At 49.2% G+C, this 23,719-nt stretch overlaps 1 protein-coding gene across 1 annotated transcript in view; it reads left to right on the top strand.

Moving 5' to 3' along the window:
* The window catches only part of TEDC2 (tubulin epsilon and delta complex 2), a 29,865-nt gene extending 16,033 nt beyond the window's left edge, over positions 1-13,832 (top strand). Inside the window, exons 2-10 of the mRNA XM_059826618.1 lie at positions 4,854-4,888; positions 5,142-5,197; positions 5,684-6,362; positions 7,807-7,860; positions 9,814-9,898; positions 10,272-10,380; positions 10,612-10,713; positions 11,152-11,363; positions 13,607-13,832. Of these exons, the coding sequence (XP_059682601.1) occupies positions 4,854-4,888; positions 5,142-5,197; positions 5,684-6,362; positions 7,807-7,860; positions 9,814-9,898; positions 10,272-10,380; positions 10,612-10,713; positions 11,152-11,363; positions 13,607-13,753 (1,479 nt within the window). The 3' untranslated portion in view covers positions 13,754-13,832. The remainder of the gene's footprint in view (positions 1-4,853; positions 4,889-5,141; positions 5,198-5,683; positions 6,363-7,806; positions 7,861-9,813; positions 9,899-10,271; positions 10,381-10,611; positions 10,714-11,151; positions 11,364-13,606) is intronic.
* The last annotated feature ends 9,887 nt before the right edge of the window (positions 13,833-23,719 follow it).

Below are 23,719 nucleotides of genomic sequence, written 5' to 3'. Positions count from 1 at the left end.
TGCATTCCCCACGCTGGGTTTTCCCCTAACCCAAACTCCAAGCTGGTGTACAGATGCTCATGCCTCAGGAGACCATGTTTGGAAAGACCTTCCCTTTTCTCTCTGGATCTTCCCACCTCAGCTGTACTCTTTTCACACTTGGGTACATACTGTAGCTGCATCTTTTTCATGGTTTCACACATATAAAACTTTCATCCTCCCTGTTTTATTTTAATGAGGCTGACAAAATGTTACCTCCAGGACAGGAAGAGGGAGAGGATGCAGAGTAGAGTATTTCCCTATCAGAGTGACCCTGCTGTCAGCATTTTTCACCTAGCCAGTTTTACAAAGCTGATGCTTGTCCTTGATTTTATAAACTCACGCAGCCTGTGACCTGCAGCTTGAGAATCTGCCCACTGCCCAGCTGCACACAGCACCCGCTGGGTGCCCCAGCAAGATCAACGTGCCCACTGCACACTGGCATCCTTCACTTCCAGCTGCAATGTGCCACAAGACATCCTCTGTCCAGGACATGCCACATCCCCTTCCCACCCCATTTTGCTGATAGTCACGTGAATTCTGCAGGGATTCTGGCCGCAGCAAGACATGGGGTCTGGGAATGTACTTATAACCTGTATTTCCCACAGATTCGTTTCCTGGAGTCTTTGCTCCAAAGAAATGACAACAAGAGCTGAAGAAGGATCTTTGCATATTTATGCATTTTTCCAGCAGCATAGCAACATCCTCAGGTTTACATTGGAAATACTGGGAGGTTTCCCCCTTCCTTGGCTCAAACAAGAATGGTTTGGGACCCACAGGAGAGTGTGAATCAGTTCCTCAATCTTTAAGGCATCTCCCCAGAACCTGAAGAGTTTGTATAGGACATTACCCTGGTATATACAAGGATTTTCCTGCATCAGCTCAGCAGATAGCACTAATCTCCATGGGCAACACACAGAAGGAGGAGCAGAGCTTATGTGATACAATAAAGAAAGTTTGGGTAGGTTTATTAATGATTAAGTTTATCTCCTGCTTCTTTTTTTTTCTCTTGGTGTTCGTTCAAGTGTGATGCCTACTTGAATTTTATACCCTAGAGAGTCCTACTATGATGGATTACGGGCTGGGTTTTCAAAGAGCTTTAGGCACCCAGCAGAAGATCCAAGTGCCTGGACAGTTATTTTTATTAGCCTACAGGCATTTGACAGTTGGGCTTTCAGTAAAAAAGAAATGTAGATTGCAGAATATCACCTGGCACCTGTCAACCTAAGCAATGAGTGCTGACACTGTAACTTCCCCTATATGCCACCTATGCAAAATGCCTCATTACTGCAGGTACTGAAAATAACTGGTGGCAGAGCTGTGACTACCAGCAGCTGCCACTTGTACTTGCACAGGCGTTTTCACCTACTCGTCTTTTGTAAATAAATCTTTAAGTAGTAATTTGCACCAGTTTAAATGTTACTTAGCACGTGTGTCATGTCAGGGCACCCAGCATTTTCCCAGCAAGCAACGTCATGAAGTTGAACCATAATTCAGACTCTGTTGGTTTAAAACCCAATCCCTCAGTCCCTGCATAAATGTCTCCTGTGTCAACTGTGCCAGTAGATCAGGTCTGTACCGGGTCAGGGCTCATTGCTGCATGAACAGAATATGTCTCTTTGCTGCGTTTACCCCTCCCAGCAGGAGCTGCTGTCAGTGAAAAGAATCAGATAGATACATATAACTTGGAGTTTTTCCTCAACTGGCTTTGCCAGATGATCCACTGGAAAAGAAACCATCCACAAGAGAAGGTTAGGATTGATTTACCCAGCAGCTGCCCTGTTGCAAGACCCAGCAGAAGGCGAGGCAGCAGGAGCCCGTAGCGGAGGCACAGATGGGAGCGGGAGAGGGGCCATCCAGGATGGGGAGGGAGCCCATACAGCAGCTAGGCTGTTATGTCCAATGTGGGCATGCTTTGCACCCCAGGTGTGAGCAGGGGAGTGCTTCCACCTCTGTCAGAAAGTTTCTGCTCTCCATTTGCCCTCACCCCAACTCTTGCACCATGGTTTCACTCCACAGCTTAACTGATGCAGCGCTCGCTGCTATTGGAAGGGGTGGCGAGCCCTCTCCGCCTCCCCCCGTGCTGCCCCTCCGAATTTTGTGGTGGCAGCAGCACCCCCCCCAGCCTTGATCTTGACTCAGTGGCAAGGGACAGGCCATAGCACTGGTGACATGCAAATAGTCATCTGTCCTTCTTCCCAGCGAGGTGTAGATTCAGGTCTGCTATGAAGCTTTCTTAGCCATTAATAGGAATCTTATTGCCTGCAAAAGCCGGAGGTTCTGGAGGGATCACATGCCTGGTTCACCGCAAATACAAAGGGTTTCTTGGGTTTTGGAGGTCTTCCTTTTTTAGCAGTTCTAAACCACAGAGACTTGATGCAAAAGCTAGCAGTGTCAGTAGCGCTGCTCCAGCTGGCTTCAGGCCTCAGGTGGCTTTCCTGGGTTACAGCAGTCTGATCCCCTTTTTGGTTCCTTTTATTTGCTTGAATGTCAACAGCATCCAGGTGCCTAATGAGATCCGAGATCCGTAACTCTCTCATCGCCCAGGCTGTGTTCTTCCAGGGCTCCGGGAGATGCTGGCAGCTACGGCAGCACTCGGCCATCTGCTGAGTTAAAAGTCTAACTGCATCTCTGTGGTCATTCCCACCCAGCAGCAAAGCACCCTGTGCAGAGTCACCATGCAGCAGCAGGCTGCACGCCCCTCACCCCAGCTGAAACGGACTTGAAAACCTTATCGGGGAGAACCACGGCGATAATTCTGCCAAAAGGAGGGAAACACAAGAAGCTTCACGCACTTGGAATCGAGATGAAGGAATCTACTCAGCCAAAAACGTCTTAGGGACCACTTGTTGCTTGCTCCAAAGCACAAATTATAGCAAATCTGGATATTCTGAGTCAAGCCCCTGTTTGTCCAAGAAGCAAATCCAGTGGGAACCTTGCAGAAGCAAAAGGCAGCCGACTTAGAGAAGCAGCTGCCCGAAAGCGAGCCCTTCTTGTCCCACCGCTGCGCTCCCCGGGGGGGCTCACAGCCTTACAGCTGTTGACTTTGCTGATTAAATTATTTTCTGAGTGTTTGATATTCCTGTTAGCCCTGCTGAGCCCACTTAGGCACAGAAGAGCAGGCTGGACTCCGTCTTGGCTCACGCCTCAGAAGCAGAATTGTTAACAGTGTTTTGACAGTGAACTCACACTTATTTGCAACATACGCACCAGGGAGGGGCCAGCCTAATTTTTAGATTCTGTTGCAAAGCCTGTAGAAAGAAAAAACATTCTTTGCACATGCCAAACGCGTGATTTACACCTGGAAGTATGTTGTGATGGTGACTGTGGAAGCTGACCATGTGCTGTGTGATGGCTTCCATGATTTTATTGATACATTTGTAACATTTTATAAGGGGTTTTAAAGTCCTGGCTCCACCAGTCACAGGGGATTCTCATCTTTTTCGCTCTAGAAGAGTCTGTGGTTACGTGGCCGCCGAAAAGTCATGAACATCTCAACCTGACGATTCAGCCCTCAAAGGCCAAGAACCATTTCCTTCCTGCTCTCTGAACTTTAGTTATTTTTTATTCTGCTGGGCAAGGGGGAGGACTGGATTCCTGCTCCTCAGCTGCCTGGAACAGGCACCACCGAGTGCTGGCTACGGGCAATTTTGGGGAACTGCACTCCCCGGTGCGCCCCGCCGCAGCAAGAGCTGTATTCCTGGCAGGATCCCAGCAGCATTCCGCTATCAACAGAGATGGCCTTATCAAATAGGCAGCTTCCACGGGCAGATTCCTCTCTCCGTCAAAAAACCAGGGACTCGTCTCTTCGCTGACGCAGACCAAGGGCAGCAGGAGCAGTCTGCAGGGCGCGGTGTCTCTGCTGGGGTGCCGGACTCTTGGCCCTTCCATCCTCCCTGCGCTGGCCCGGCACGGCCTGGGGGTCCCCGCGAGGACCCGGTCCGTGGGCAGGCCACGGAGCAGGCTGAAGCACAGCCCCGGGGACGGTGATCTTTCATCCCCAGCCTCCGCGGGCCCTGTGCAGCAGGTCCTGGGGGTCCAGCTCCCACAGCGACGGGTAGGCCGCGCTGCGTGTTCTCAGGCGGCTCCACCTCAGAGGCCAGCCACAGCGAAGGCTGAGAGAAATAAAATCTCATTTATGCTCCCACCCGCAGGGGAGAGCGGATACAAGAAGCCGCTGGGACGGGTCTGCTCTGAGAGCCCTTTTTCAGCCCCCCCCCGCCGAGGTCGGCCGGTTCCCCTCAGAGAGGCGCTGCCGCGGAGGAGCGGGAAGCGCTGAACCCAGCCGAGGGAAAAACGGCTTCCCAGGGTCAAGCGGGGCCCGGGGCTGGGGGATCTCCAGCACTCGGCCGCCCGCCCCGGGGCAGGCACAGAAACCCTCAGAGCCCGGGACCGCGGGCGGGGCGGGCGCTCGCCGGGGCCCCCCGGGGCCGCGCTCCCCACTCGCGGGGCCGCTCCCGCCCTGCCCCTCAGCGTCCTCCCGGCCGCGCGCAGGGACACGCCCCTCCCCGCAGGTCCTGGCAGGGCGATAAGGAGCGCAAGTACCGGCGCGGAGTTTAGCGGGTTTCGCCGCGGCGGCGCGTAGACCGGTCCGCTGCAGCGGGCAGGACCGAGCTGAGCCGAAACGGACCGAGCCGAGCCGAACCGAGCCGAGCCGGACCGACGCGGCCCATGCTGCCGGCGGGCTGCGGCCGGCGGTGAGAGCGGGGCGGCGGCGGGGCGGGCGGGCTGGTGGGCCCCGGCGGGCCGCTGACGGCGCTGGGCCTTGCAGGTTGGCGGCGGCGCTGGCGGCGGCGCTGGGCGAAGGCGCGGAGCGGCGGCGGGAGCTGGAGCAGCGGGCGGCGCGGAGCCGGGCCCTCCTGCGGCGCTGGTGAGTGCGGCCCCGGGCCGGGCCGGGCCGGGCCGGGCCAGACCTCCGGGCCGCGGGCTCCCTCGGGAGGCCGTGCCCGACCCTGGGCCGGGAAGGAGGCGGTGAAGCGCGGGTGGGTCCGGGGTCCCTGGTGCCGGCAGGGCGGGCGCTTGTGTCCCCGCAGCCGGGTCGGAGGCCCCAGGGGCCGTGGGGGCCGTGGACCCGGCGGTGCACAGCAATGCTGGCCCTTGGCGCTGTGTTTCTTCCCCCCCAGGGACAGCGAGGAAGACGAGCAGCCGCAGCCAGAGGCCGGCTCCAGCCATGGACACGGTGAGCGCTTCCCTCTCGGCCTGGTGTCTCCCCGTCTCACACAGGCCCTGCGCCTGACTGGGGTTGAGCCAGCTTCGTCGTTAGAAGTCCTTCCAGTGCTCTGCATCGATTTGAAGCCCCGCTCTACCTTTTTCCTCCCACTTTCCATCTTGGTGTTAGCTTGGAGTCATGCTGCGGTCACCAAAGCCAGCAATGAAGTGTCTGTGGGCCTGACCAAGACGTGGTGATTGTCACTTGTTGGTGAGCGGGAGGTTGACTTGGGAGAACTGTCTCCTCCGGTGACTCCCATCCATCCTGGGTCTTCAGGGCTTTTCGCAAACCTGCCTGCATTCTTTGTGTAGTCACCCTGGGAGTGCGGCCAACATGCCCGCTGCACCATTCAGTGGGTTCGGTTTCCTTCTGGACCACCTGGAAGAGTGAGTTTGTATAGCGACAAATGGGGAAGATCCAGGTTTGGACCTTCTGATATGTCTTCTCCTCTTGCAGGGGACAGGCCTTCGCCCAAGGAGCTGGAGGAGCTGGAGCTGCTGAACAGGGCCTTAGAGAAGGCACTGAAAGTCAGGAAAAGCATCTTGAAAACTCCATTAGGGGCCCAGGGAGCTGCAGGAGAGAAATCTGCAGTTGAGAGACCTGCTCCCAAGAATGCTCAAGAGCAGCAGGTGCCTGCATCTGAGGGTGTTCCTGAGAGCACAAAGGTGAGAGCTGTAAGCAAAAAGCCTGCCTCTTTGAAGAAGCCCTCTCCATACAAGCTGAGAGCCCCTTATAGGACTGACCCAGATGTGAAAAAACCGCAAAAGAAAGCCCCAGCCAGATGTGTTTCTCAAGGTCCCAGGACAGCTGGGAAGAGCTCCTCGAAAGGGGTGGCTTGCAAACAAGGAAGGAGTCATAGGACAGCAATTGGTGCCAGTGACAGAGAGGCCTGTGTTCCAGCTGAACCCCAAAAGACACCTGGCTTGTTCAAATCTGCCCTGAATGAGCAGCAGAGCTTTTCCATAGGGGATTCAGCTGGGGGAAAGAACTCTGTAGCTTCTGGCAGGCAGCCATTTGATGCAGGGAAGAAAAGTGGTGGTTCCCTGGGAGAGTCCAGCAGAAAGGAGGACTCTATAACTGAAGGTGCATCGGGAGGGAGCACCTCACCTCAGACAGTCACCCTCCAGGAGAAGGGGTAAGTGATATTCTCTTCGATGTTTAGACTAGCACATCTGCAAAGCGTGGTCTCTTCTGACGCTCTGTAGGGCCCAGCTTGGTTTCGCCACTCCTCAGATCCTTCTCAAGAGGAAGGATCCTTTACAGTTTAAAAGCCTTTATTGTTATTGAGTAAGTGTTTTCATTTTGAGGGCTTACTCTTGGATAGCTGGGACTTTGAAAGTATTTTAATTGAGGCACTTGATATTTCATAGCCCCCTGTGACTGTTTTGGAAAGCTGTCTCTGTAGAGCTTTCTTGAGCCGTAGTTTTCCTCTGAGTGCACTTTCTATTACAGCTTATTGATTTGTTTTGGTTTTGTTGTTTTTTTTTTTCATAATGCTAATAAGTGATGCATGAATTCTCTCCATCTCAAAAAAGCATATGCCCAATGCTGTTTGGAGAGATGGTATCTGGATTTAATATGAGCCCCTTTAACCTCCAGGATACTGCCTGTGTAACTACACAAATCAGTATTGACTAGAATGCAGTTGTTTCAAGTGTTTGGTGTAGGAAGAATTGTGAAGTGGATGTTACCGAGATTCTCTGTGGAAAAGTGGCAAAACAATACTTAGAAGATTGGCTTTGCATTCAAACCGGTCTGTCTTGTTTAAATAATTTCTATGTTCTTTTCTGTGTACTTTTTGCTTTAAAGAAACAGTGAAGTTCAGATCTGATACATGCCTGTACCTGGAAAATGTTGCGAAATCGTTCTCAGCTGCCACAGCCCGACTCTTGTGTTTGTGCAGGGAGGAAGTTATTGCTGTTCATGTGGTGTTGGAAGAGACACAGGACACTGAGTGACAGTTGCTGGGGGAACAGGAATCTGGATTCAAATGTTTATTTACTTAAAATCCCAACTGTGGTCTTGCGTTCATAGTCTGCATATGACTAGCTGTAACTGCCAACCCATGTGTTTTTGCAATAACAAGTTAGGGAATATTTTACTTTGGGGTTAAGATGCATGTTCCCAGTGGAAGCTGAAATGTCCCTTTCCTGTTGCCTTGAGTGTCATATGGTGCTAAGCAAAGCTGCTTCATCACGCTCAGGTACGGCAACAGAGCCAGCGAGATCTGCTTGTGCTCACGTCTGTAACGATCAGCTTCCCTGAGCGTGTTGTTGCCATGTCTGTACTCTGCCTTGTCAGGGCTTTGCTCCCAGCTTCTCACCATGGATGAACTGGTGGTAGGATGCAGGAGCTCTCCTAAGTCAGCTCAGTGACACTTGTGGAAGTGAATGAAGAGACTGATGCTCCTTCCTTGAGGACAGGCTGAACGGAGTGCTGGATTCAATCTCCAGGGTTGCTGACATCTTCCATTACAGCTAAATTAATTTCAAATTTAGACAAAATGTCATTGTCTCAATTTGAAGACAAGGCTCTGCTGCTCTCTGGCAGTCAGGATTGATGCTTCGCTTGTTTTGCAGATGCCAGCTGAAGCTACCCCTTCCCTACAGGAAAGCCTATTCCAGGAACTCCAGGTAAGCCCAGGCTGATCAGTCCAGACCTACCCTCTGCTTAAGGGCTGTGAGGAGGGCTCAGATGGGAGAGACCTGACTGGTTTGTGGGTCACGGGGAGGCACTGACCCCACATTGTGTGGGGCCTGAACTCGGAGCAGGAGGAGTGGTCCGATACAGCGTGTCTCTGCAAGGCTCTTTCTGAGGGTATGTGTTTTCATGTTATTCTAGCCACTAGTGTTACATTTGTTTTCAGAGTGCTAATCCTTGGTAATCCCCGAGTTGTAAAGGTGCTGGAGTGCTTTAATCACAGGATTAACAGCGCTGCAGACGTCTCTGCTAATACCGTATGCTAGTAGTTGAAGGCAGGAAGCCCTGCGGAGTGGGTGCCTGCATACCCTGTGCAATGAAAGAGTTTCCCAACTGGTTGCTGACTCTGCTGGAACACCTCTCTAGCCTGGAAACACTGTGGCTGTGTTTGAGGCTGATTCTTGCTGATGAACTGTTTTAAATAGAGCCAATTATAATGTTACTGCACTGATGGTGCAGGTGGTTGGGTTTCTGGTGAGCTTGGTGCTCTATTCCATTTTCCAGTCCTCTGGAAGGGTTTCGCACCATTTTCTTTGAGAAATCTTGCCATAATTCAGCAGATTTCTCATTATGTGGTTTGTCCAGGTATTAAGCTTAAACCCTATCTTAAACCTAGCTATAGGTCCTTGCGCTACCTTCAAGAATTCCTCCTTCTCTTGGGAACTCTCATTTATCAGGCACCAATTTGTTAGTTGCCCTTCAGCGAGTTGTAAAGACTTGATTCCCTTAATTTTCACTTGTAAATTGAGCCTCTCGGCATCCTAATCACTCTGGTGTAATTTTACACCCTTCACTATTACTTTCAACTCAGTGTCAGATTGAAAATAACCTTAGCTCTAAAGATCCCTTATAGAGGGAATGCATCTTGCCTGATAACTTCTGTTCTTTTCTGTTCCATTAACCTTGCTATTTCTTTGCATAATGTGTTTCTGAAAACTGCAGTTTCTATCATGATTTAAAAGATCCATTTGGATGGAGAGAAGACACATGCACACTCGGGTTTGACAGTCATGCACTGCATAACTATTTTAAGCTTCCTCCTGATGGCTCTCACTTACTGCAGCAGGTTTTGGGAGACTGGGTGAGATGCACTGGCTCTTTAAAGCAGTCCTTTACTTAAAGGATACTACGGGGACTATGCATCGGTGGGGATATTGAATTCTAAGTGAAATGCACCTCTCTGGTAGTGCTATTATTCATGTAACACTTTCTTTTAAAAACTGGGCTTTGATAGAAGGTCCTGGCCAGCTTACTCATGATACTGTCCTTAAACCTCTGTTTTGTGTCCCTGATACTGACACACTGCTGTCATGCTTCTTGTCAAACATACTACTTTGTCCAGGGAAAAAAAAAAAAGGATTAAAGAAGAGTCTTGAGGAATTTTGGCATATGAAGGAATTGCTGTGGTAGAAGCTAGGGTGACAGTTTGTCCTGTCTGCTCTTGTTTTTGTACACATATACTAACAGAGTAAATGTACAGAAATGCAAATGACTTAGCCCTCAAGAAAGGAAGGGGAGATTTGTTGTTTCCTGTGGGATAAAAACATAGGTAGGGCAATAGAACAGAATTACTGATGTGCTGCAAGTTCACGTTCCGCTTATAGAAATGTCTCTCTTCTGATGGCTGTAAATCCTTCCCCTCAAAACAAGTTGAGAGAAATAACATACGTGTTTTGCAGTGTCTAATGCTTTCTGCAGGGTGTCCTTGTTGATCTGTCAAAAATGAGGGGGAATGGCTAGTAAATAACCCGTAAAAGAGAGGGGTGGGGAAGATGCTTGTATTTGAAGTGCTGATATGTCATACTGGTGTGTCGCAGCTCAGCGTGAGCACTGTCTGGTACAATGGAGCATAACTCCTCCACCTCCTGCCCCTTTTGAATTTTCAGGGCATGGGAGAGATGTCGTCTCTGCCAAACAAGTGCAGACGCAGCAGCTGCAAGGAACCGTTTTATAGAGAGGATCCAGACAACTGTATCCTTTCTCAGCTCGCCGCCCCCTTCCACGAGCACGTGGTGCGGTACAGCAGGCACCGGGTGCAATCACTGCAGCGTGCTCCCATCTGGAGAGAGTTATGGCTTCAATAACAAGAGTTCAAGCTGGGTCTCTAGGAAGTGTTTTTTTTTCATAGCGCAGCTCTTGAGCGGTCATAAAACTTTTGATCCAGACAAACAAGGCTAGAAGGCAAACGTGCCATAAATAGCTGTGCTGTCCTCACCTTCCCCCTGCAATGCCGCTGCACGGGCTGCGTGCCCTCTGCCCCTGATGCCAGCTAGCCTGGCCCAGGGCTCGGGGTAGTGCACAGAGCTGGTGGTGTGAAACCTTCCTTAAGCTGCTGCTGTTTGAGTTTTGTTCATCGATGCCGGCCTTCAGTCCTGCAGAGATAGAGGAGGAATTAAAGGTCCTCCAGGATGTCCCCTCCCTTTTGAGTCACTATGTGGAAGCTGAGCCTGCAGGTAAGGAGGAAAAGAGGGAGGTGGAGGGGGCAGAAGGTGGAATAGGGATGATTTCAGTGGACTCCAGTTCCATGTGTCTTGCCTTCTTGGCATGCGCTGGATATGAGGGACAGGAACATTCTCCGCCTAAAATGAGGGCTGGTGAACCCAAGGCCACTCTAGAAACTGGTATTTGGTGGGGAAGGTTTCAGTATGCTCATGCCTGCTGGTTTTCCCTTGCTTCTCTTCTAGACCATCCCACTCTGCAAAGAGAGTATGAGAGCCTTCTAACCTTGGAGGGTTTGCAAACCACAGTTTCCCAGTGCCTGTGTAAGCTGCAGCTTCTGCGGGCAGGTGAGCCAGTTCCTGTTTTTGTAGTCAGTTATGAATGTGGCCAGCTATGTTTGAACACTAGTTTGCCATCTGTGCACAGAACACTGCGGACCAACATAATTTTTCTCCTGGCTATCCTTAATGGTAATGTAGCATGTAAAATTCTCTGGTGGCAAACAAAGCCTTAGTATCTGTTTGCCACCCGTCTGTGTTCAGGAGAGGCTTGGGACTTTTAACTGCTGCAATTCAGGAGTGCTCCTGAGGGAGCTGTTGAGAGATGGGGGAGACTGCATGCCATAGCTTAAGATGTCCTGGTTGTGCCACGTGTGAGGAGCTTACCCTGACTAATACAATGTCATTAGTCATTCATTTTTAGGAACAGTAAGTAGCTCACAAATTCTGTAAGTACAGATTTAACCTGTATATTTCTGCCTCCTGCCAATTCTTCCACCCTGGCAGCTGTGGAGTCCCAGATGAGGCTGCGCCCAGACTGCGCTGGGGACGTAGGAAGCTGCTCTCCAGCCTGTGTTCCTCCCAGGGGACAGACGTGTGACAGTGCAGGCGTGCTGGCTCTGCCGCTCCTTTGTTACTCCAGTTTCCAGGAGCTGAGGGACCTGTTTGCCTTGAAGCTGCAAGTGTCAATGCTGCACCAAGAAATTGCCTTACAAAAGGTGAGTCTTTAAAAGTGTTAGTGTTCCTGGAGTAGGGGGAAAAAAGGGGCAATCGTGGGGCAACAGCTGGCATATGGGGTCTTGATGGGGGAACAGCAGCACAGCAAGTTCTCCCAGTGGTGTTTCTGTGTTTATGCCTCGTGTCCAAGTCTCATCAGTGCCTTGTTTGCTTTGCAGATGAATGGACTTACTCTTTTTTGTTAAGGTCGGAGCAGAGACCTTTAAATGTCTGACCCTCTCCTGATAAGATTTTTTATTTAGCTACTCTTTCAGAGTTTGGCAGTGGAGGATGTTGTTGGTAATGCCTGGAGATCCCTTTTGGCAGCCCTTTGCAGTCCCATTAGGGCACCCGCTCTGTCATTCTCTCCTGCGTGACCTCCAGCTAGTGAGCTCCTCTGCTGTCTGTTCCTTTCCTTTTAGATCTCGCACCACTGTGCTGCTAATCTTGACTTTACTGTTCTGAGACTGCCTGTAAGAACACAATAGGAGGTCTCTCCACCAGCCTGAGCAGAATGCTTGCTGCACAGGGATCATTTGTTCCTCTCCACCAACAGCAGCAATGGGCAGAGATCATCTGTGAAATCACATCTCCTCCTTTGACCTAACCTTTGTCATTGATCTGAACGATAGAGGCTTTGGAAAAGCCATTTTTTGTAAGCCACAGAAGAGTTATTCATAACTGGCCACGCGCCTCCCTCTGGCTGAAGATAGATTGCTGCCTGTCTTCAAATTGGGCTTTAGCACTATAATGCTGAATTACGGGTTATGAGGGTTATGATTTTTATCTGCCCAAAATGAAGTAGTGACCGAAGCCTGCTGCCTGATGCTTTGTTGACAGACTCAATTTCCTCTGCATGTGTATCTAAATAGGTGCTTTGTGCTGGATGAGCTCCGCGTATCTGAAACAGCTCTGTGCAGAGTGTGCAAGATAGGTGAAATTCTTGAGACAGGTGAAGTGAATGGACTTGGTACAAGATGAATACCCTGGGAAAGGATGTATGTATTTCTGGGTTAAGCCTGTCCGTTGCCTTTCCATGGAGGAATGCCAAGAAGCATAGAAAGTCCTGGTAGCTCTCCGCCTGTCTTCGATGGTGAAGGCCTGTTTCCTCTGTTCTTATGCATCAGGAGCAGACCAGGCAGACGGGAGAGCAGGGGCTTTGTCTTAGGAAGTGGAGCAGTGGAGCACTCCTTCATGTGCCAGCTTTCCCCTTAGGTAGCTTTCATGTCTGCAGCTCTTAACTCTTCCCAGAGATTAGCAACTGTGTCCTGTTTCCCTGTCCCTGTGCAGAGATTTACGGAGAAGAGGAAAGGGAACCCCCTGCAGATGCCCTGTACTCTGTTCTGTTTGGGTCTTCCTTTGTTTCCACCACTGAAAAATGCTTTGAGGGAGGTGGCTGACGTGTGCAGTTCAGTATTCACTCCTCTCCTGGAAAAGCAGTGTGTACAGTAGGCTGTGTGGGTTTTTAATGTGCAGACTGCTCAGACTTCATTAGCTGATGCCAGCTGGGGAAAAAAAAGCCAGGCAAAATGTCTTTCTGAGCATTCATTCAAGAGTGGGGCACTAAAGGCTAACTCTTGTCCTTTGATTGGAAGTTCACCTGTGCTTGAGTTGTCAGTGACAGTCATAATCCCAGAGTTTTGTGCTGTTAATTATGCTGCGACAGGCCGGTGGGTTGTTTGAGAGCATGGCCTGAGATCAGGAGCTAGGCTTCATAAACCAGAGGCCAGGTCGGGGAACGTTGGACGGCTTTAGCATCCCCTGTAGCCTGTGTTGTTGGAGAGGTGTGCAGCTTTGTTCTGTTTGGGCTGGGGTTGGCCACTGGCCCATCTGTCTTGTATTAATGTGGCCCAACTGGGAGGTGACAGGAACAGTCTTGAGTGAAGGGTTGAACTTTACCATCGAGTGAGTAAGCACCTCACTGTGTGGCTGCAGAGCTCCTGAATCAACATCAGCTTCAGCTTCTCACAGGGTGCTGATCTCATCCCAGCACTGGGCCATCTCTGCAGCAGAGGAAAAGCACCACTGTTTATCTCGCTGCTTTAGGAACGCTGGTGTGCTTCATGAGCAGAGGATGAACAACTCTGCCTTTGTTAAATATGACAAAAGAAAGTATCTGCCTATCAATTAGCATATTAGTCATACTGCTCTGGTTAGATTTCACTTGTTATGCAGCCACGCCACTTCATGGAATCCTAAAAGTGCATGCTGGCTCTGGTGACATGTCTCCTTTGCTCCTGCCCAGGTCATGATGGCAGAACTCCTGCCTGTCCTGGAGTCCAGGCTCTACCCGGAGACCTCTGCAGCTCAGCTGTATCGGGCGATTTACACACAGCTCTGTGAAGGAGGCAAGCGATTCCCCGTGCTGGTGAGAGACGAGCTGGCAGACTGATCTGGTGGGAACCTCCTACTAGCCATTTACGTAACCAGAGACAGTTTGAAGCAATAAATCTTTTCTATTGACTTTTTTACTCTGCTTGTTTGTTCGACTAAATTTCAGGGGTTTAGTGTTTTGTTTTGGTTTTGTTTTTTTTTTATATCATGTTTATGACCACTAACTCTGAGGTTTTGTGAAGCCCCTTCAGGGCTTCATGAACACTGGTTTTGGTTTTTCTTCCAAGGTCTGTCTCTCTGACTAGCTCTAGATTCTTGACTGCCTCAGTCGTGACACTGGGCTCCTATATACAGGCAGCGTAGCAGGCAATAAATCTTTACTTATACTGATCAGATAGCCACAGTACGGTGGGGCACAGCCTTCCAGCATCTGAAAATCCAGAGAACCTGAGCTGCTGCTTCCCTATTACCCTGTTCACCAATTGGTGTATAACCAGCATTATAGGGGTCACTGTCCGATATTCACCGACTAACAGTGTTTTCGATGTTTTCATCTGCAGTGGCTCAGGTTCTCTGGATGCACTAGTGCCTCTTGTGGAACTACTCCGGTTTGCAGGTACCTGCTCTGGGCTGGTGCCTGGACTTCAGTGCAGCTGGAGCAGTCCCTTCTCAACAGCCTGTCAGTCACATCGCTGCTCAGTTCAGGGCCCCTTCAGGCAGCTTCACGACTTGCCAGGTTCTTTTGTAAGGACTTACACCTAGCCTACAACTGAAATATTTCTGCTCTGTCCTCTTTATCTGGTGATTGTGCCTGAGGCAGCAGTCTAAGAAGGGTTGGGCTATCTGCACTTGAGACATGTCAGGGAATCCAGCTGCGGCAGGAGGGATCTGGTAAAGCAGCCCGGTAGATGGCACTCGGCCCTTTGTGTTACTGCTGAACCTGCGCCGGTAGCTGCTGGAGAAGCAGTCTTCCAGAGGGACTAATGCAATGTCCTGCCTGGCTATGGAAAATCCAGATTCTGTGGCAATTCTGACCTTGTTACCGTGGGAAAATTCCAGCTTCAGTTCATCCTGCATCTTAGGTTTTTGCTTGTGATCCCCAAACCCCCTGGCATTTCTATGTGACAATCAAAGCAATGCTTTAGACATTGTGGAATACCTCTGCTTGTGAGCGCTTTGAAGCCCGTTTAGGGAAGGTCACTGTGTACCACTGCAGTGTTTTTACTGCTTATTACAGTTTGACTCGCACCAAATCTCTTAGCTGGACTAGGACTGTTTGCTTCAGGGCATTTAGCTCTTAGCAGTGCTGACAGTGGTCATTATTTTTTCCTTCTATTTTTTTCAAGGCCAGAGATAGTGATCTGTCTCTTCTGAATGTTTGGCCCTTTCTCACAATCAGAATTCACTAAATACCATTCATACAACAGATGATAATCAGCATCTATCACTTACCTATCTTTATTTTTTTTTTATTGCATTGCATTCAGTTCTTTGTAGATGGCATTTGATTCCCCATGGAGTCTGCAATCAGCACAGGGGTTTGTTACCTTCTTCCCCACTGCAGCATACAGAGGAGTCCTGTCTGTTTTACATCTGCATGGTCTACGGGGGGAACCACGCTGTGGTCAACAGCACTGGAGTATTGCAAGGTATTGACTAAAGGCTGCTCATAGGAGCAGACATTGCCTCCTAAATTAATGTGGTCATGCACCATGGGCATTAACATCTGCATGTTTGAATTTTAGAGGTGGCATTTGGTATTGTTAATTGTCGTGCTGTTATCTATAACTTGTGTCTGTAAGCACTGCATGAGTCATGGAGCATCTGCTTCTTTGCGCAGAGCAGTCCAGTGTAAATTGCCAGTAACTTCACTGCCACAGCAAGGACTGCATAGGTTTGAAAGGACTGTGAAAAAGAGACTGAGCCCACAAAAATGGGTATGCAGGGGTTGTTACAAGCTTAAAAGGCAAGCTGACACCGTAGGAAGGGTGCAGAAGGGGAGCAGAGCTCCCAGCGTGATGACTGGCAGGTAGCTGGGTTGTTTTGTGCCTCTGGGTGCAGTGTGGTTTTATTACTCTGCCCACACCCTGTAGAGAGATATTTTATAATTTTCGTAAATGTGTAAGACTTTAAATCATTTGTATGACTCACTTTGAAATGAGTCTTGTGTTATAGCAGAGATAAAGATTCAATAGCAACTTAACTCAGTGGTTGGGGGGTCTTTTCAATTATAAAATGTGCCATTGTTATAGAAAGAAATTATACTGGTACATCAGATTGAGATGAGGAGAAAAGAAAGACAAAAGGTAGCATTTGTGATGCCAGGGGATAGTATTACAAAAATCCAGGAAATGAGCAGTATTTTTGGAAAGTGATAGATGATAGCAGTGTTGCGTAGACGTGAGCTGACACGAAGCACGGTGAGGGTCAGGGAGGATTAGCAGCTCTTATTCCTCCTTTGTCCTCTACAGTAGAGTCTTAAAAGGTTTTTGTTTTTTCACTACTGAAGGATGTGAAGCTGGATCCCTGGGAGGAGGCAGGGTTTTCTTAATTTTCTTTCCAGAATCTGTGACTTTAAGCATTTCCAACTGCTACGGTTTGTCTTTTCCACCAGCTTCCTTCTTTCCTTCCCCTCTGCAACTTCTCCACTTACTGTTTGTGTTTTTGCAAAGACGATTGACCGTTGGGAAGACATAGGCAGTGCTGCTGTTAGTGCACACTGCAATCACTAGACCCTCTTATAGGATTTAATGTGCACTAGTCATCTTTGCTTAGTTCTGAATGTTCATAATGTTGAAACCTTCAAGGGCTTTATCCTACAGATGTTCTCAGATATGCCACCAAGTGCTTCCTACAGCTTCCCTCCTTGGGAGGTGCAGCATGTAGAGACTAAACAGCGTGGCTTTAAGGATATTCTTCATCTAAATCAGAAATAATTTGAGTCTTGGTAAGAAAGAAGGTAAATCTCACCAGGAGTGGTGTGGAGGAACGTCCTGCCTCTTCCAACCTTTTTGAGGGGGTCTAATAGTGTGTGAGCAGGGATGGAGCATGATTACCTGTGACCTGCTGAAATGACTGCATACACGGCACGAGCCGCAGGGTCCCACCCCTGCGGAAAGGGCAGGAGCAACTCCCCAGCCGTCCGGGCCAGGAGTCCAGGTTACGGTTTGGAGAGGCAAAACCAGATGAACTGTATGAGCGATAAGGGAATTTTGTCGATGAACAGTTTAAGAAGGTAAGTGTTGAACTGGGGGGAAAACTCCCAGCTCTCCCAGTAGATGACAAATGTGCTGTTGGTGTTAGTCTCCAAAAGAGCTTTCTGTGAGCTCCAGAGAGCAGGTTACTTAATTAAAACACTGTATGTAGTCGAGTCTGAAGCATGAACACCTGAATCAGCGACTTGTCGGGCAGCATGCAGTGTTGTGCCAGTCAAGGGTTTCTAGAAAGAGCAATGGTGCTGTAAAATGCTGAGACAGAAAGCTTGTATTTTAGTAAAAGTATTGGGGGGAGCTATATGTCCCACACATCCTTTAGTATTTTTATTTTACTCAAATCAGTCTCTCCCTGAGTTACAGAATTCAGTGTGAGCTTGGGATTTGCAGCTGAAGCTTTGCAGAGAAATTTTGTCTGCATCTGATAAATCTGAAAGCGATGTTGTTGGGTTACATGTGAGTGCAAACCACGCCGAGGAGGCTGAACATGGGTAACGCAGGCTGCGTAGCGCTCCTCCAGACTGTCCCAGGGTGTCTAATTCTCGGTATACTGTAAGCAATGAGTTGGAAATGCTTTAATAGCCATGTGAAAGCCAGGAGAAGGGGCCAACGTGGATTTTTTTGCAGGCAGGCAGTTAGTTCACGGCTGTGCATTTCCATTCCGGAGTCCTATCACCAGGTGGGGTCACTGAAATGCTGTAGCAGATAATGGATCTGACACCAGGGGCTCTTGACTTTTTATCTGTAAAATGGAGATTTGATATTATTTCACTTGCTCATTAGCTTGGTTTTGCCACGTCTAAGGTCTCTGGAGCAAGGCCTCTTTTTTTTTTTTTTAAGCATATATGCCAGGACTGGTGCAGTTGACATCTGGTTTCACTGGAAGCTTCCTAGTCCTCCTTCAATTCCATTAAAAACCACCTCACAAAACAAAAACCCTAGTCATGACTCAGTCTGACATGAAAGCAATTAATTAAATAAGTATTAGAATTTCTATGCAGATCGAATACTATTTTTGTAACATCAAAACCACCATCCAGAAGAAAAGATCTATCATCTTGGTTTTAATTTGTGAAGAAAGAAGGGTAGCATTGTAATCAGGAGAAATCTATTGCTTGTTAATTAATCTGAGCCCAGTTAGAAAGAAGAGGGCAGGAAGGATTGTGCTGCGTATGCCAAGGTATAAAGAGCTTGGGAGGGGAAAAAAAATTAAAAGCGAGTTTTGAACGGTCATTTCAGAAGGCAAGAAATTACAGCAGTGGGCTATTTAGGCACGCAAACGGAGGTGTTTGACTTATTTTAGATAGAACAAGAAAGATAATCAGTGGATCTGGAATTTGGATAGGAAAAAGCAAATAGAAGCAAGCTCCGAGTCAGTGGAGGAGACTCACCCCAGAGTAAAGCCTGTCTGAAATCTTCCCTTCTGGTTTCTGAGAACAGAAACTCCCACTTGTGCTAACGCTTGGTGGTTAGGCTTTCTTTCAGCCCTTGCACATTATAGCGGGAAACAATTTATTAGTCTCATTTTATCTCCAGCTTAGGAACAAGCAAACAAGGGAGACTTAATGCGCACGTAAGCTCGGTAAGACTTCAAAGTGGAGTTGCTTTATGCACTGCGAATTAAGTTGCGTTGTAAATTATTTCACAGCACCTCTGTAGCACCTCATCATCCTTTTTCCTCTATTAAAACTATTGCACCACATCTCTTGATGCAGCTGGCACAGCCTTGTAGCTTTGGAATTAGGAAAAGTGCATTATCTAAGGATCTCACCCCCCTTTTTTTTTTTTCTCCCCGCTTCGGGTTCTAAATTTGAGAATATACAATGCTTCTCTCTTGAGATGAAGTCTCTTATAGGATGTCTTAGCAGTAAATCTTGCTTTTGAAATTGTTTGGTGGCTCAGTGCTATCGTGCAAGGCGATGGGCATCTGCAGTTCTCACTGCCTTCAGGAGGAATTGGGTATTTGATACCAACCAGACACATGAACACACAGAAGGAGAGAGCACAAGAATGATAATTAAAAAAAACCCAACCAAACCCACAACCCCAAGCTCAAAACCCTACCTTTGGAAACTAATGAAACCATAAATAGTCTACAGTGCTTTAATTACGATTGTGTGCTGGCTGCGTAATGGGACAGAATTCAAATTACTGGATGCAGGGGTGAATCAGGCATGGTATTTTTTTATATTTTAACAAGTTTGGGCTCCATATAAATTTAAACATAGCCGTGTGTTTCTCTGAGGCTGGAAGACTCACTTTTAGTGTCGTTAGGAAATTTGGGGTGTTTGGCGAAGTCCTTGTAATTATTATCACTCTTAACTACCTGGTTTTGTCTAGGAATAAATGGTGTTTCTCAGGAGCCATCACTGCACTGTCCTGGAGTCTTCTCCTTGACGGTAACAAAGCTCTCGCTGGTGATCGTGTTGTCCCTGCCAAAGCAAACCCACCAGATTGAATGGAGTTGTTTGAATGAACAAACCGTTCGTGATTTGAATCGTATATGACTACGTCTCCCTTCCTCACAGCAGCGCGAGTGCCACCGTCTCCATTTACGGAGAGTAATTTGGAGTTTTGCTTATGACAATGCAAACAGCGTTGGTTTGTAGTTTTTTAAAAAAGCACTAATTACAGTAAAATACCTTCTTCTAGTGTACTAGGTGTATTTCTTATCCACTAGCCTTAAAACTAGCGTGCATGCCCTATGAGTCAGCCTAAGCTCTGCCAGCACCTCGCCCAGGTCTCCGGGCAGCGCCTGCCCAAGGCTGGCCACGCATGAGTGTCCGGAGCATCTTCTTCAGGGGCAGAGGACATCAACAAAGTTGCTGTGGATCAGCTTTTCTCCTGGTTAGCAGTTTTTTCCTGTTTCTGCATCATACCTCGTTCTCAGTAGTGTTTGTGTTGAGTATCTGCTGTGGTCTGACGTGGGATAATCAGCTGATGGGTGAGGGGAGAGGAGCAGCAGAAGGCGCGAAGGGAGCTCTGTGCATGCTCAGCCTGCACCAACGTTGCACAGTGCTGGGAAGGAATGTAGCTACCGCTGGGCGGATGATAGACTAATTCTTTTCCATCTGCCTCTATCTATATTTGAATCCACAGGAAAGCGTCCTTGTAAGACGCACGAATCTCTAATTTCAACAGCCGTCCCTGTTTCGGAAGTTCCTTTGGCAGGCTGGCACTGGTTTCCCCGCCTGTGCTGAGCAGTCGGTGCTGGGTGATGCTCCAGTGGGGCTCACCACACAGCGTAATGACACGGCCCCAAAATAGCAGGGCGATGTCACCTAGCAACTTGTCACTGTTGCAGAAGTCTTTGTTGGAGTGGATCAAGGTGACACTTTGCTGCTATTTTCAGACCCACACTTCCTGATGGCTGTTGCTGCTTTATTCCCCCGCTTTATTTATTTATTTCCTTTTGCTGAATCATAGATCTGGAAAATACTTCTTAGGTCGCTAGAATCCAAGATTGTGCCTCCTGATTTATTTTCCTGCCTGTTTTCCAGTTTTACATGGCACACAGCAACTTAAAATGGACTATGAGAGGCCACCTGTGCTTCCTTAATGAAGCTTTCCTGCTGCGTGATGAGTTTCTTCCCTGCTCTTTATCTTAAAATTAATGGAGCCACTCAAAATTTAACACTGTTGAGGGTCAGTTGTTCAGAGCACGCTTCTTGTGGACTTCAGGGCTGGATTTCTACAACTTTGCTGAATTTCTACAACTCAGACCCCGGGATATTCAGCTGTGTGTCCCAAAAATGAGAAACGAGGTGGGCACGTGTATTATTTCTTTGACTAGTGCAGGGATATATGTGAATCTTGTAACAGATTGTCTTTGATTATCTTTGCCCAAAGGTGTTATTTACCCTAAGATGTGTTGTTTTCTGTTCTTGTCTCCAGGCCTATTACCTTTTAGTTTCTGGAAAAAATAAGGCATAATTCCTTCTTCTACACAGTCATGTTAACTCCAGGACGGAGGTGTAGGGCACCCTGAGCGCGGTGGGACCCGTACTGAGCAGCTGGTGTGCGCGGAGGTGATGGTGTGGTGAAGCCGTAAGCAGAGCAAGCGGCTGTGGGTGTCTCTGCATCCTGGCCCCGAGTTCTTTATTTTAGCATTTCCGTGTGGTCTCCAAATTATTTTGGGTCCCTGGTTACCCATGTCATTATGGGCCCCCACCATAAAACACCTTCCTCCTGCCAGGGGACGTGGATCACCTCCCGCACATTGCTCCTCCTGGCCTTCCCTGGTGGTGGTCAGCATTGTGTTTCATTCTGGGCATTCTTACTTCAGAAAATGGAGTAATTAATCTGTTTTAGAGGGATCCTGGGTTCTTCATCCTTTCTCACTTCAACTCTGTTTCCCTCCTAGGAATCTGGATTTCTTGCTCAAAACACAAGCTTTCCATTGCCCACCAGAGCTGTTAACCCTCTCTGTTCTTCTTCTCTTCCCCTTAAACAGAAGCTTCTGTTTCCAGGTTGGTTTTCTTTCCTTCCCGCAGCTCTTTGCGGTGTCCTCGGATGGGGGCAAGGACATCTCCCCCATCCGAGGGCACCGCAGCCCAGCTCCGGGCAGCATCTCCGCTGCAGGGAGAGCTCCGACTGCCCCATCCGTCACCCCAACGGGCCAGCGCGGTCCTTGGGGCGGGGGGAGGAGTGGCGGTGTGTAGGGGGGTGTCATCCATCTCAGCTCCTGCGACGTGACTCATCCAGTCCCAGCTGCGCTTTTCTCGCCTCCTGTGGGAAGAGGGAGGAGGACACACGCAAGTCTCTATTTCTGCTATGGAAATGACGCCCTTACGTTAGTCGCTGAAGAAGGAGCGCGGAGGGAAGGAGCTGAGGGCCCAGGCGGAGGAGCCCGTCAGCCCTGCCGAGGGGGGGAGATTCAGTGCTCACACCACGCAGCCCGACCCAAAGCCTCTCTCCCTTAGCGCATTTGTGAGTTTTAGAGAAACCCACTGCAAAACACGAGAAAGATTTGTCTGAATTTGGCCTCTGAATGGAGAAGGGTAAGTTCATCCAGCCGCTTCCTACACGTGAGTGAGAGAAGTTTCCTGGAGGTGACCCTGTCCCAGCCCTGGGCAGGGCTGTCCCGGTCCTGCTAAGGCTTTTTGCTTTTCCTTTCAAATCAGGGGCAAAGCCAGCGTGGCTCGGCAATGTCTACCTCTGCTACCTGCCGTTTCAGTACTTAAAGGACAAATTTCCTTTAAACCATCTCTGGAGTTTTAGAGGATCCTCGGTCGGACATTCAGGCAGCGCTGCCTGCTCCTGCTTTGGAAATGCTGTCGGGTGAGCTACGTCTTGGTGTGTATGTGGAGGAGTTTGATATATGCATGTATACATGAGGCTGTGTGCGTACATATATATGTTTCACTCCGGTATACTTGAAGCCGCTGTTAACACAGCAGCGGGTGCAATGGTTTGTGCCAAGGCAGGAGAGGCACAGGGTTGCTACAGAGGGATCACGTCGGTGTTGCTGAGTCAAATACTCAAATTCATCACGCATCAGAACTTGAGGTGTATTAAAACGTGTTTTTTCCAACCAGTTGGAGCTTGGTTTTGTCACCTCCTGCTTTTCCAAGGCCAGTCACTGCTCTTCTGCACCACTTCAAAAACGCATACGGCTGTCAGTCCACTGACGCTGCCGTGTTTCAGCGGAAGCAGAGAGCCCTTCCCACCCCTCTGAGTGGAGGCTGGAGGCATGGGGATGCTGCGGGGGGGGGGTAGGACCAGCTAGGGCAGGCCAAGTTGGCAGCAGCATCCTCTCAGGGGGCTAGAGCTGTATTTCGGGGTGTCATCACATCACCGGTTTCTCGACAAGCAGTTTGAAAAGTCGCCAGGCTTGTCACCGGGGTATTATCTTCCAGACCCCCCTCTCAGCAGCAGCTGAACTATTTTAGCTGCGATTTTCTTCAAGGATTCAGCTTAGGGTAAATAAATACTCAGCGTAGATTTTAAGCCTGAACGGTTTCAAGTTTGACAAAGCTTCACAAAACTGAAGACGGAGCTTGTAATGGGAAGCAGCAGCCTTCAGACGGCAGCGTCCCAAGGCGTCAACTCGTGGGGTTGTGCTGCTCTTCTTCCCCTCTAATGAGCAGTCGGGAGAATAAATAACAAACCTCAGTTTGCAGAGCACCATGTGCTGCACATCTGACTTACCTGTAGTTATTTTCCCAGCGGTATTTATTTGCATAGCCAGAGCTTCTGTGCTCAGATCCCCAGGATCCCGCGGCCAGCTGCCTCGGGCAGTACTGCGGGAGCCCAAAGCCTCCCTGAAATTTGGGAATTCATCTGATACCTGATCAGCCTCCACTTTTGTTATTTATGGATGTTATTTAAGAAACTAGAGGCAAGGAGAGATCCCAGGGCTCTGGCAGACCCAGCCACCTCCCTTTTCACGCAGACAAGCCTCAAGCAGCTTTCCAGACCAAGCCTGGAGAGGGGCAAAGGCTGATTCAAACCGGCTTTATTCTCCCCCTTCTCCGGCGTGGTATGATCTCCCCAGGGATGGTGTCGGCAAGAGCAGTGCCCGCAAAAAAAAGGGAGGATAACGTGTCCTGTGTCAGGACTAATGCCCAAACCTCCCCTTTCCCGAGTCAGTCCCGTTGGCTCCTCTGCTTCACCATCTTCTCACCTTCCCGCTGAGCCACCCTCTCCCTGCACGGCTCCGCTTCTGCTGCAATGTGGATTTTCTCCCTTATTTTTGGCTGCTTCTCAGTTGATGCAGAAACGCACCTGGGCCCCATCAGCTCAGGGGAAGCTCTGACCTGGGAAAGGCTCCAGGTCTCTTACGTTTGCTGTGATAGCTCATTCCTTTCCTC

Source organism: Gavia stellata, chromosome 18 (assembly GCF_030936135.1).
Source record: "Gavia stellata isolate bGavSte3 chromosome 18, bGavSte3.hap2, whole genome shotgun sequence".
Classification (NCBI taxonomy): Eukaryota; Metazoa; Chordata; class Aves; order Gaviiformes; family Gaviidae; genus Gavia; species Gavia stellata.
The sequence above is the reverse complement of the archived record's forward strand: the minus strand, read 5'-3'. Positions and strand labels throughout refer to the sequence as shown.